Genomic DNA, 13,932 nt, shown 5'->3' with positions numbered 1-13,932 from the left:
GATTCCTTGCCACCCAGAGTCAGGCTTCCTGTGTACCCCTGAGATTCTTGATCTCTTGATTACTGAATAGTGCCAACTTGGCACCCTTGTGAAGACTTCCGCATAGACCCTGGGCCTAGGTCTCCAGCCACTGCTGCCAAAACACAGCTCTTGATCACAGATAGCTGGGTTAGACTTTGAAAATGTCTTTCTAAAACTACTTTTTGTACCCCTTATGTAAGTGCATGGGGAGATAGAAGGCAGAAAGCCCATCTGCGTCCCATAAGTGATGTTAATAATTAACCAGTTCAGACAAATATTTGCCATCACCATCCTCTTACTGTAAAGTGTTTCCATTTGCTGGCTCTATTGCCAGCACTTTAAAAACCAAGAGTCCAGATGGACCTAGTGACCTCCACAGACCACCTCGGCCTTATCCACCAGCCATTCTTTCATGCCTTCCTACCCCCTGGCATAAACATAGCATTAAAAGAATAAGAAAGGGAAGCTATGCAATGTTTCAAGAATTAAAGTAAGGAAGCATCAGATGAGAGAACCCCGAGGGCCTTCCCCAGGCTCAGAGAATGTTCAAGTTCAAGGGGAAGAGTGTGCTCAGTAAATTAACAACAGTTTATGGGGCTGACACACACCCTGAAGCAAATGAAACAGGAGATGTAACAGACCAGTTTAGAGGGGGTGATCAGAGAAGGCTCTCTGAGGGTGTGGCATCTGGGTTGAAGCCTGAAAGAAGCCATCACATGAACACCAGAGGAGCAAGCGTGGGGGGAGCCTGGCGGGGGGGGGGGGGGGGGGGGAGCGTTTAAGCAAAGGCACCATACTACCTAGACATAGAAGGTGGAGCCGCCCTCCAAACCCAGATTAGGTCTTGGTGACCCTGTGACTCCCACTTTCATCCCTCCTTGCCTGCCAAATCCCAGCTCCCAAAGATTGTCATTAAACAAAAGAAATTCATTTCCCATGAGTCTAAAGGGCAGCTGCTCCACAGTCCCTTTCTGTTGGCCACTGTGGCACTGAGCTGATTTTTATCTGGGTGCACTCTTGAATATAGAGCACCTTAAGAATCAAAAAACCAAGGGATGGACCTACTATTAACTTACCTATCCTGGTGACTCAAATGGGCAAAAACATCTTTTTTCATTCTCTAGTTACATTATCTATTTGTGATTGTTCCCTAGGGCTGGTGAGCTCATGGCTAAAACAGAGACATTTCTCAGACAGTTGCTAGTTGGCATACTGATTAAGTGTATATCCTGTATGAGGTAATTTGCTAGGCTTCTATGCTCTTTGGTGAGTTAAACCAGAATAAAAGAGTCCTGGGAAGATGACCCACCCCATCCCAGGGCCAAGCTGCAGGTAAGCATGGTGTTGATGGAGGTGTGATTCAGATGGAGGAGCAGAGACCAGTACCCCATGCCTGTTCCTTCAGCAAGAGAAGTCAGGAGCCAAATGGAGGATGGTAACAGTGGAGAGAGTCTGAGTTTGTACCTACAAAATCAGAAGCAATCCTTAAATGCCATGGGTTTTATTGATTGGTCCTCTAATGGCTCTGTAAGTAGAAAGCAATATTTTCAATGTTCCTTCAAGATCTTGCAAATATCATCAACTACTGTCTGTGTATTCTGGGGACTAAGGGGAGCCAGGACTGGAAAATAAGAAAATTCCATGCAGCATTCTAGGGACAATTATAGAAGAGAAGAGAAAAGTGGCATAAAAGACTTTCTAATCCCATGAGGATTTGGAAAGGAAAAATTACAGGGATATTTGAGCCAAGGGAAAGGTAGAGAGAGTGATTCCTAGTGGTTCAGCACAGAGAAGACAGATGCTTTGAGTTCAAATCTCAGTTGCACAATTTGTTACCTGTATGATCTTGGGAAAATTCTTTAATCATTCTGGGTCTCCATTTTGTTCTTAGTACAATAGGGAATATCATAATAACATTTTTTAAAAATACCAGTGAAGACAGTTCATGTGACATGCCTAGCAGTGGGCCTGGTCATTTTTTCGGAGCACTCTGATCATTTTTTTACTTTGATTGCTATTGGACAGATTCCTGGCCAGCTGTTTCAGGCCAGTCTTACATGGGCCCTTGGTCTGGAGAGAGGCTCACAGCTTTTATACTGAAAGTCTCATCTTTCTTTTATTAGCCCCTAAGTGACCGTTAGTGGGAGAGGAGTGGGTAGGACAGAAAGAAGCATTAGATAAAGCTGGGACTGCCAATGGCCTGTGAAACAACATTCCTTCTCTGTTTTCACCCATCTCTTCCTTCTTCCCTCACCTCCTGTGGGTTGCAGGTGTTACTGTGCATCACCTACACCCCAACATTTGACCTGAACGGGAGCGCTGTGCTGAAGATCGCAGAGGTGAGTGCCACTCCTGTTTGTAAAGCTGCTCGTGGCTGCTTTCACTCTCATTGGGCTAAACACTGGGGTGAGACTGAGCCCCAACAATGGGGTGAGCCCTTCTCCGATCACTGTGGGAAATTTCTGGGAAGGAACTGCAGACGGCATGCTCTGTGGCCCACTGTGCTTACCCATAATGCCATGTGTCCTAGTGCTATGGATGCTTGGGTTTGCTTAACCTGAAGCTTTAACCATGGAAATAACAGTCCTGGACCCCCCCCAAATCTGCTGCAGCCAAACTTATTGCTTTCTTGGTCTATTTTTCCTAAGATGAATTACAAAGCATTTGCTTTCTAAAAATGGTTGTTAAGAAACCAAGGATGAGCTTTAGAGAGTCATTTATTGATTAAATCCCATCACATCTCCTAAGCCCTGGCGGATGCCTTTTGTAGCTGACATCAAAAAGCCTTCTTTTCAGTCTGCTGTAGAATAGGGTCGCATGTGTCTTCCAGCATGCCCAAAAACGTGTCCAACAGGAAACTTGGCTTCTGGAATGTCTGGCAAATGCCTTTGGCTTCTGGAAGTATCACCATTTCAAAGCTGAATTTTACTATGCTTAGAATAATTTTCCTTCCACTTCTTGAAAAGATTGTCTTCAGGATTTGTTTTTTCTGGCGAGAGTGTATATTCAGATCACAAAGAGACAATCATTCTCTGAATTCTGAAATCATGGAGAAAAGGAAAGCCCAATCAATGATCAACTCTCATGAGTAGTATTTTTATTAGCAGATATATGTACTTTTTACAGAATCACGTGGTATTAAAAAGTGAAAGTAAGGGACTGGGTTGTGGTTCAGTGGCTCAGTGTTTTCCTAGCTCATGTGATCCCCCAGTTTGATCCTCAGCACCACATAAAGATAAATAAAATAAAGGTATTATATCCATCTACAACTAAAAAAGTATATAGAAATTTTTAAAAATGAAATTAAGAGAAACTCACTCCTAAACATATAGAAATTTGTGTCTACCAAAACAAAAGCAGCAGCCAATTAGCCACTGGTTTCCAAATATGTATCTATAAAGATATATTTTCTTTAGCACGTTTATGTTTTACTCCATAAAATAAGTAATGAAATAGAATAGTTGTCAGTAATTGCTTTCAATTGACTTTTAAGAGATACTGTGAGTGTTCTTATTTGCAGGTTTGCTTGTCACAGGACAATGTCGTTTCTGAAAATAGTAAGAAGTAGGATCTGCATGCAAGAGGCTTGTTCTGAAGGAAGATGGGAAATGCTAAGTGCTGCCCTAGAGATGGAGCCAGGAGAGGGAACAGCAAGGAGTCCTAGGGCCTTCAGGAGTAGGGGGCTGCCAGGGAGCTTTGTGCCACCCCTGCGAAGCAGGAGTTTATCTTATCCTCACAGAAACCAGCTTTTGAGTGAGAATCTGAAGCAAAATGTGTAATTCTTGAGCCATGGACACACAGGGCCAGGGCCAACACAAGTAAAGGTTCACCGAGAGTATCTAGAAGCCAGGAGAAGATTCAGCAGGATAGATCATCAGAACACAGTGGTCTCTACCAAAACCATAGAAGGAAAACAACCAAATAAAAACCCCTCTAAGATGGAGATTACAGATAAAGTCACTCGAATGTAGTAGTAATAAGAATGGGCTCTGGAGCCCCATCCCCACAGCCCGGGGTGAACCCTGCTCTCCCTCATCCCTGTGTTGCCTGGCCAACCTCTCTGGGCCTTGTGTTTGCTGTCTGTAAAAGAAAAGATAAATACACCTGTCTTGTGGTGAGGGTGTTCCCATTAGACACAAAAAATACAATCCAAGTAAAAAGTTGTTTGTACAAGTCCAGACACATGGTAAATGTTATATGTTTGCCTTTTAAAAAAAATAGTTTGGGAAAATTTTATAAAGATACCTTAAAACAAGTCATTGAAAATCCCTCTGGAAATGTGGGCAGAATCTTGCTGTTCCTTCTCATTCTGGTGTACGTTGACAATTTACTCCAGGAGAGTGTTTACCCTGAAACCTGCTGATCAGGAAACTGGAATGTGTACTTAAGTATGAAAAATGAGGCTATTTCCCCAAGGTCCTGCTGAAACTATAAAAGGATCATTAGGCTCTCAAAATGTAAATAAGAAGCCAGCTTTGTGAGCATGTCTGACTTTAACTTGCTTAATTAAACAGCACTTAGGAAAGTTTTTCAGAAGAACACCTTTGTGCTGCAGGAAGAAAAAAGAAATATCAACTTTTAAAGTGGATTCTTATGAAATATCTGATCAATTTCCTGAACAGTCATTATTAAGACTCCATAGATACATAAGTCCTCTTCTGTTGTCCATATTAGCAGGTGAGTTTTCCAGGGACAGCTACCTTAATATAGGAAAAAGCTATGGATGTACAAAGTGCCAAGGTCTGGGCATAAAGGAAAAGATTGAGTCATAGCCAAAAGCTCTCAGAAGCTAATTAGAAAAATTAGATGATGGATTTTGGTTGCCTCTGGGCCTGCTAACAACTCTTTTATGGGATTTCTCAAAAGCAGAAAGCCCAGTCTGTAAATGTGTCTTTGCTGGTTTCATCTTACTGACTTCTGGAAATTTCCAGTTTTTGTTTCTATGGCTTGCCGTCAGGGCCTGGCAGAATCTGTTTTGAAGAGTATTGTTTTTTTTCTCTAAGATTTATATTTTTAGGGACCTCCCCTTTTCACTGCTTCCATCCATCCATCTATCTCCTGAGTTCAAAATACTGATTAATAATAATAGCTACTAGTCATTGAGTCCCTAGGGCATGGCAGCAAGTAGCACCATACACACACACACACATATATATACACACACATTATATATATCATATATTAAAGGTAAGAATATATAAGAATATATATAAATATTCTCCTCCACAACCCAGCTAAATAAGAACACTAAGCAAAATAAGGTTAATTTTCTTGCCCAAAATATTCAAATCCAGATTCTCTATTGCAAACGTGTGCTATTAAACCACTATCCTGTACTGTCCCCTGGCTATCCTCACTCTTAGAAAATGTCAGTAGAATCTTGGCACAATAATTTTGGCAACCAACTGAAGTTTTTAGGAGGCATACTCCCTGTGGACCTTTCTGGAGGCATCTTAATAGCAATAATGTTTATGTGGTGTTTTTACACATGAGGCTGAAGTATGGATGCATTTTATTTTTTAGGAATATGCCACTTTCTTGGGCATCTTTGCACATTGATGGTTTATCTTTTCTGAGTATTATCTCACCAGTTTAGTAGTAGTTCTCCATGCTACCCTGGGGAACTTAAAAACATTGCAGTTCAAGATCTACCACCAAAGATTCTTATTTAACAGCTCTAGTCATCACAAAAGTATTTTTTAATAGGGATAGTTTATAACCCTTGAAATGTTCAGTAATACTTTTCTTATTCTGCTGTGGTAGCACTACTTGTAGACATAAAGTGGTCTACAACTAAGGACAGATGGTGCCCATATATAATTCAGAAGAAAGGTGTAGAGATGCCCTGACCCATTTATTTTGGAAACATCTTGTATGTTATGTTCTCTGGGAGTCTGGAAAGGCAAGCCCCACATCCTGGCAAGAAAACTACTGTAGGGGCAAGTCCCCTGCCTCAAGCCAGTTGAGACCACAAGAGGGAGGAAATCCCTGCAGGAAGCTTCCCTTTTCTTTCTTGACATTCTCCCTTTTTTTTTTTTCCCTGTATTGATTCTGAATGGATGTCTGCAGTGTCTGTTCATAACCACTTAACTGCTAAGCTAGCCTTCACTGCAAGAATTTCCACCTCTCTCTAACCTCTGACTCCTGGAGCCCTTATTTGGAGTCAGAAGATATGCAGAGCAGTGAGACCCTCCCCACTTTGCTTTGGCTGGATCATAGGGCAGAGGCTAAATCTCAATAGACCACAAACCAGGCAGAAGGCCCTACCCGGGAAAGTGTAGGAGTCAACCAGGTGAGGTGTTAAAAGTTATTTTAACATGTCAGCTTAGGCCCAGAGGAAAAATGTCGCAATCAGAGTTTTCCATGTATGCCTAGCACTTTAAGACATCTTCAGGTTGAAATCCAAAAGGAATACAAGCAAGCTTTCCTACCCAGATGGCAATCAGACTTATTTATACACACATTTCCTAGGAATAATACAACTTCAATTTCCCGTGTGTGTATGCACAGATGTGTATACCAATTTGATGAAGTACCTCTTGCCATGTACCCACCTGTTACAACTGTTCACCTCCTAGGCAGCAGACCTTTTTCAAAGAGAATAAGAAATGGCCTGGCAACTGAGTTGTCACCATAATTTATCAGAGTTTAGATTTACAGTGATAACCAAAATTTTCTCTGGTTCTCATGTGATCAACCCACCTACATAGTCTTCCCTATCTAGAAGGCATTTCTTTCATTATCTTGTCATCTTAATCTCCGATCCTTTCTCATTTTTGTCACCATAAGCTATTTTTCATCACTATAAGGTTTTGTTTTGTTTTGTTTTTTGCAATTGGAAATACCCTACCTCTTCTCTCTATGGAAATTAGGACTCAGTATTGTGCACTATTTTAACACAGCAATGATACTGACCCCTTTTGAGTAGGAAAGAGAAGGTAGGTGTATAGTTCAACGAAGTGAAAAACGTATTTCACAAAGCTAAGCAAATTTCTCTTGAGGCTTCTTTAAATTTTTTGCTCACTTTGGCTAATATATATTAAATATCAACTTTGCTTCATTTTGCCACTTAATGTTCAATACTACAGCAATCTACCATGGGTTTAACCGAGTACTTTTATTTATCAGTCCACTTACCTGATGACTCTTGTTCATGTATGCCTGCGAACTTGTGCCTTTTCTTTTCTTTCTTTTTTTTTTTTTTCCTTCTGCTTTTGTGGTTGACTTGGCTTCATTAACCATCTGTGTTTTTGCTCTCAGTTGTGTTTAGCATGTCGTAAAGCTGGACATCCACAAATGCATGAAATGATCAAAATGTACCTTATGACTCTGCTCACTGCCCTGTGTCATCGTGCATTCCCTGGCAATCAGGGGCCTGTGGCTTTTTACCAGGTATTTCACTTGGTTCTTTGCACCTGGGCTCTGGCAGAGGTGCAAGCCCGAGGCTTTTCAGTTGTTAAGTTTGCATTATGAAAGCAAAGGGCGGGGAAGGTAGAACAATATTGGGGTGACTAAAAAAAAAAAAAAGAAAGAAAAAAAAAAAAAGAAACCATGAGCGCTCGTTTTGCAGAAACTCAGTCTGCCTTTGAACTGAGATTCTCTTAGCTTCTCTTGTTGATTGTGCTCATCTTACTATGACCCTAAGGGAGAGAAAGGAAAATCCTCATGTGGTGAAAAATCTCTGATCTTGAATACGGTGTTCAGGTTTCAAATGGAAGCACTATTTCTGTGAAGCTTACTAGTTTACCAGTTTATGATTACTGAAGCAAGTTTAAGAAACTGCTTCGGGAAATGCCAGGACAGCTGATAAAGTGCTTCTTCCTAAGTTCCTACAGATAGGATATTATCAGTAAGTGGTGATTTTTATATTTAACAGAAAGTATCTTTGTCATATTCGGTATATATATTCCCAAGTTAAGAAGAATGAGCCTCTCAGATGAATACATTTTTTTAAGCTAGTAAACATGCCCCACGCAAAGTCATGTTCAATGTTATCCCTGTAGTATTGACAACAAAGAGCAGTAGTGGCATTAAAACTTAAAAATGTGTTTGGCATTTGCCAAGTTCTTATCTGTTTGTAACACCGTGTTACATAAAGTCCACATGCTCCTGTGTGCCACTTCATGGGCCTCAAGTGACTGATACAGTTTTTTAAGGAAGGCTGTCTAGTGTGTATGGCTCAGTATTCAAGATAATTTATATTTTAAGTATGGAGTTGAGCTCTCAAAATAGTTGCTCTTTCATCTTCAATGCTTTTAAGGCTTAAAATTTCCCCTTAAATTTATGTCAATGCTTAAAGATCTTACAGATCAACAGTTACAAAGATTTCTTGGAAAATGTAAGCTATAAAGAAAACTGTGAAGTTGTGAGGTACAAATGGTACTAGTGTTCCAGATTATGTAGAATTTGGTTTCATCTGAGTGGAACACTGCACTCATTTAGAAGTATTTTCAAGGTGTTTAAATCATTACATCGCATGCCAAAGCAGAAGCCTTTGGGATTAAAAGACCTTTTTTCTATGTTTATATAAGTTAGTGGCCCTTTACATCCAATATAATTCATAATCATTTGAGAAAATAAATTTCACATGTTCAAAATAGTTTTATGAAAATACTGTGTAGCTTCTGTTTTTTAACTATAAAATGAATTCATCTAGGTCAACTTCAAAATAATAGGGTTAAGTTTCAAATGCACCTTTGAAACATTAAGCACTCTACAAGAGATAAACCTTTTGAAAACTTTCTTTCTGGAGCTGGGGATGTAGTTCAGAGGCATAGCATTTGCCTAGCATATGTGAGGCTCAAGGTTTGATCCCCAGCACCAAAAAGAAAAAGAAAATATTTTCTTTTACCTAGGTAATTTTACACAAAGGTTATTATCATGAGCTTGCCTGGAAACTCCCATAATTCAAGCAGTAGCAGCAACAAAGATTAACCTTTAGTCTTTCTCCCATCTCAGTTATCAATCATTAAATTAAATTTCCATTTAGGTGAGAACTTTTTTTTTTCCAAATATAAATATTCTTGGAGCTATTCCTAGAAAAATGATTTAGGTACATTAAATCCTGAACTATTCTTTGTGAAATTGAAAGGATGAATACCTTATACAGAGAAAAGGTAGGCAAATTTAAAGTATGCTTTGATTATTATGCCCATTCCTATAGCTTCAAAAAATAATTTGGGAAAAAAACAAAACAAAAACAAAAAAAAAAACAGAAAAACCCTGAAGGGTTGGGGTTGTGGCTCAGTGGTAAGGCGCTTGCCTAGCATGTGTGAGGCCCTGGGTTTGATCCTCAGCACCACATAAAATAAATAAAATAAAGGTCCATGGACAGTTAAAAAAAAAAAAAAAAATATATATATATATATATATATATATATATTAAAAAAAGAAAAACCCTGAAAAGTCATGACATTCAGCATCATCATTATCAATGAGGAATTTTTTTTTAATTGGGATTCCTACACCAGTAGCCACCAGGGAACCTTCTTGAGCTCAACTATACATTCAGACTCAAGGCCTTACCAGTTATATTCGCTTAGCAGGATGCAGGACAGGAAACAGAAGCAGGTAATATCAGGCACGCATCTATCACGGGGTCTTCACGCCAGTCCAGAAGCTAGTCCCTGGCTCTCAAATGACAGTGTAAGTGCAAGAGACTAAGAGCCACATCAGTAAGGGCAGAGTCACCTTGGCTTGGGAGCACATGTCCCAATTAAGAACCAATGCTTCTAAAACAACTCTATGAACAGAGCTTGCAGAGTTCCTTTAGAGGTTGGGTTCCATTACAAGAGTCACCAAACCCAGGGAAGCCCTGTGACTTCCCAGCAGGTATTTAGAGTTAACACAGTTATCCCCATTGAGACACAGCATAGTAACTAGGAAGCATTTTTACCACGAGCTGTTCCACCTTTATAAAATGTCCAGAAGAACATAGCTAGAGAGTCAATCCAAAGTCAAACTCATTCCGAGCAAAGGTGAAAGGGTTTCAATAGTCCTGTACCCACACTTTATAACCCACAAGTTAATAAATTCTGTTCCCTTTGGCCACAAAGGGAGGTTTTCCTCATTAATTTACAGCCACCTGAGTTTGTTCTAAATAGAATTATCTGGCTCATGTAAAGCTCTCTAATTTGCTTCTCAAAAGAATAAGAATGTAAGAATGGTAAGCCTTAGGGAAATATGACTTTTCTATTTGCTTAAAAACAAATTTCCAGAGATTTTAAATCCATTTATTTTCACTGAAAACTAATCCAAAATCAAGCTTTCTGTTTGAGAAGGATTTGGTATTCTCCCTGGTTGAAGCAGAGGACAGTTGGTAGTGATCGGAGGCCTAGAACACACGTGTTACTATCTTCTTTCTTTCCCAGGTATGCATTGAGACGTACACCTGCAGCTGTCACCAACGTAGTATAAACACTGCTGTGCGGGCAACTTTGAGCCAAATGCTGAGCGACTTGACTTTGCAGTTAAGGCAAAGGCAGGAAAACACGGTAAGCCTATAGCACTCCTGGTGCATTGTGGTCCAAGTGGCGTCTCAGTTAGTAACCGCAGGCGGGGTGTCGCTCCAGGGACCCGCTGCCACTGCTGCTGCCCTCTGGAAACACTAGTGAGGGCTTGCTTTTTCAGAAAGAAAATTCACTTAAATGAATTAAACTGTTTAGAAATGTTCCTACTTCACCCTAAAGTTTTGAGAGTCGTTTTTCCCTATGGTTTCCATAATTGTGTGGTCAGTATTTTAAAATTTACTTTTCTTTTAAACCCCTTACATGGAACATTTTAAAAAGTTTATTGTGATAGTAGATTTGAAACTATGAAAAATGAATAGCAGTTCATCTCATGCTTTAAGACGCGGTCCTTTGTGAACTAAGGTTATGGCAGGAAGTTTTCCTCACTGCAGTCAGAGTAAAGCCACACTCGTATTCTCTGTCATCGGAGCCTCTACTCTAGAACTCCTTGCTCTAAACTTGAACAGATTGTCTAAAATGAGTTTCTAGAGAAAAATGTAAATGTAATTGGGCTTCTTGTATATTTTATTTTCTGGGAATGTCAGTGGGAGGATGGGTGTTTTGTTTTGAAAATCTGCCTCTGTAACAACTTAAGATTAAAATTATTTTGAGATCTGCAAGAGGTGTTCTTGAAATGACATTAGTTATTTTTTAAAATGGGAAGTCTCAGTTGCAGTCCAAATATCTCAGAAATTAATTGTACAGAAATTAAGATTTTGTGCTTAACTTCAATTATTTCTCAGTTTTAACTTCGGTTTTCTAGTTGTTAAGATGATCATGGGGTTTAGGAGAAATTTAGAGATTATCATGTCAGATTCTTTAATTCCTCATTTTAGTGTTTTTATAAGATAAAGCCCAAAGAGATGAAATTGAAATCTAAAATTAGTTAAGAGAACCAGAACTAAAGCACCCCTGACTGGCTCCCTGTCCATTTCTCAGTTCATATATATTCTGGCAGCTAACATTTGAAAAATAGGACGAGTCTGAAAAATCAAATCCTGTTTTCTTTTGTGTTTGCTATGTCCAAAGCCCAAGTTCCTGTTAAAATTGCTTTAACTTGAGATATTACTTTTGTTTTCCCCTTATTAAAAATAATTTAATGTATACTAAGATTTTGAATATGATGTTTGGGAATACTTGTGGTTTTTAAAATACATAAATAGAAAATATAGTAGAAGGAAAAGTGTTTTTAATGAAAATAGATCTAAGATATTGAGAATTCTTATGTTCATATACAACCATAATCATGATCAAATACTCTAATATTAGCAATATCTTAATGTTTTAAAATAGTTAAGAGAAACTTTGTGGTTTCTATGTACTTTTGATCATTAGTTCATTTAAATATCTTATTTTTAAATGTTTAGAAAAGGACAGTTACCCCATGCAACAATATTTCAGTCAAGGACAGGCTGGACATACAATGGAATCCACCATACTTCCTGGGGCAGAGTAGGCTATATCACGTGGGTGTGTGCACTTGGTTATGTTCTCACAGTAACAAGTGCTTCACAATGAGTTTCTCAGAAAATGTCCCCATTGTTAAGTGACACATGGCTGTATTGGGTTTCAAGTCAAATACTTCAACCTTTCAGCTCAGTGCTGTTCCAGAAGAATGGTAACAAGTGTGGTTGTGGAGGGCTGGTGGATACTACAGAGGTTATATGCCTCTGTCCTAGGCATCTAATGTTTGACTACTCAGCCTTCTGCTTCTGCTCATCATTGACCATTTGTATTCACCCCAACCTGAGGCATAATCTCAAATTAGGTAGAAAATTAGTGTTTTCATTATTTTCTTTCTATTACCCATACAATCCATTGGAGATATAATTCCATTTCCCAGAAAATACTGTTCTCAGGATGCTAATGTTGAAGGATTTGTGATATCTAAGAGAGGGAAATATGTTTTGCCACCCGAAAGTTGGGTATTTTTTAAAAAACACTATTGAAGAGGAGAGGTCTGTGGGAATGGTAAGGTTTGCTCTGAGGAGGCTGTGTATTCCCCTGGGGGACACATAACATTACCTGGGAACAATGTATTTGCTTCGTAGCATGACCCATCACTGTAAGACATCGAGGGGCACCTCAAAACTAGGAAGACCTACAAATAGTAGAAAGAAAACAAATAATATAGAATGCAAAAGCATTAACATGAAGTCCATCTTCAACCTAATGTCTATCTCCACCCTGTCCCCAAATGGATATCAGTTTTGATTTTGTATCCTCAGAAATCCTGATTTATTATCCTAAATTTATTCTTGAATTATTTAAATGACCAAAACCCTCATTAAATCATAAATTATTGATTTGATTTCAAAAAACAAAAATTGCCACTTATAAATATTTGGGGGTAGAGATTCTTCTACCCTGAAATGTAATTCAGATGTGCTTCCTCAGAAAACATTGTTCTAACCTGTGTTTAGCCTTGTGCTAAGCTGTAGACACTGATACAACATTTCACAAAGTGGAAGCAGTGAGCTTGCTGCAAATTAATGAATGGAAAATAGTAGAAATATGTGCCTCTAACAAGTTAAAGTAAAAACAGTACCATGGATGATTTACATGTCTAGTGGTTAATTGGCATGAAAATACCTTCTTGTATCTCCTGGTTCTAAGTTGTAGGGAGAGTGAAGCATCTTCCTATTCTCAGATCCGTGGTCACTGAATAATTCCTGGGTTGGGAAGGAAGTTTCATTCTGTGTAAGTGGCTTTCCCTTCCTGTTTTTCCAAGGAGCTGTCTCTTCCCTTAATAGTTCTGGATGCACCTAGCAATAGTCAAGAATGGCAGTCGGAAGTTAATATGCTCCCCATTAAATAGGAAGATGGTGCTTTTGAGCTGAGGTCATCTTTGAGCCTGTATTCTGATTCGCTTATGAGTAGGAGTCTGTATCTGTGAGGGCCTAGGAGAGTGTAGTCTGTGTCATGGCCCTGGGGTAAGTTATTGTCTGTGCAAAGATGATAGCCTAGCTACATGGGATCATACAATGCACCATGCAGCTTAATTTCAGGGAAGTATGTGGACCCTTGAGTGAATCTGGGGAACTGATAAGCTCAATTCTAAACATCATACTCTCTCATAAAAGCAGTGAGGCATCAAATGCCATCAAGAGCTGGATGGTGTACTAAGGTAAGGTACCTGTGCCCAGAGCACTCAGGACGCCATTTTGTTTCCTAGTTTTCTCCATTATCTAAGCATCAGGATTTTTCTGGCTTAAATCTCATAATTGTGTTTCTCTCTCACTAGATAATTGAAAATCCAGATGTCCCACAAGAATTCCGAAGTCAAGGTATCAGATTTAATTTTTACTAGTTCAGTTTAAAAAGTGGGTGTGAGAATGCCTACTATGCGCTTGTTGTTGGGGTGTAAAGATGAGGGTCTCAGGTTAGTTTACTGTTCCCCCTG

The 13,932-nt window shown here is 39.2% G+C and overlaps 1 protein-coding gene across 4 annotated transcripts in view; it reads left to right on the top strand.

Moving 5' to 3' along the window:
* ARFGEF3 (ARFGEF family member 3) overlaps positions 1 to 13,932 on the top strand; it is a 129,771-nt gene that overhangs the window by 16,151 nt on the left and 99,688 nt on the right. For 3 of the 4 annotated variants that reach the window (XM_079148746.1, XM_079148744.1, XM_079148743.1), the window contains exons 3-6: positions 2,292 to 2,360; positions 7,282 to 7,413; positions 10,392 to 10,514; positions 13,774 to 13,816. In XM_079148746.1, the coding sequence (XP_079004872.1) occupies positions 2,292 to 2,360; positions 7,282 to 7,413; positions 10,392 to 10,514; positions 13,774 to 13,816 (367 nt within the window). The remainder of the gene's footprint in view (positions 1 to 2,291; positions 2,361 to 7,281; positions 7,414 to 10,391; positions 10,515 to 13,773; positions 13,817 to 13,932) is intronic. The other variant, XM_079148745.1, reaches the window with a different exon arrangement.

The sequence above is a fragment of the Sciurus vulgaris genome (assembly GCF_902686455.1).
Source record: "Sciurus vulgaris genome assembly, chromosome: 7".
Classification (NCBI taxonomy): Eukaryota; Metazoa; Chordata; class Mammalia; order Rodentia; family Sciuridae; genus Sciurus; species Sciurus vulgaris.
Note: the sequence above shows the minus strand (reverse complement) of the source record. Positions and strands in the feature narration are given on the sequence as shown.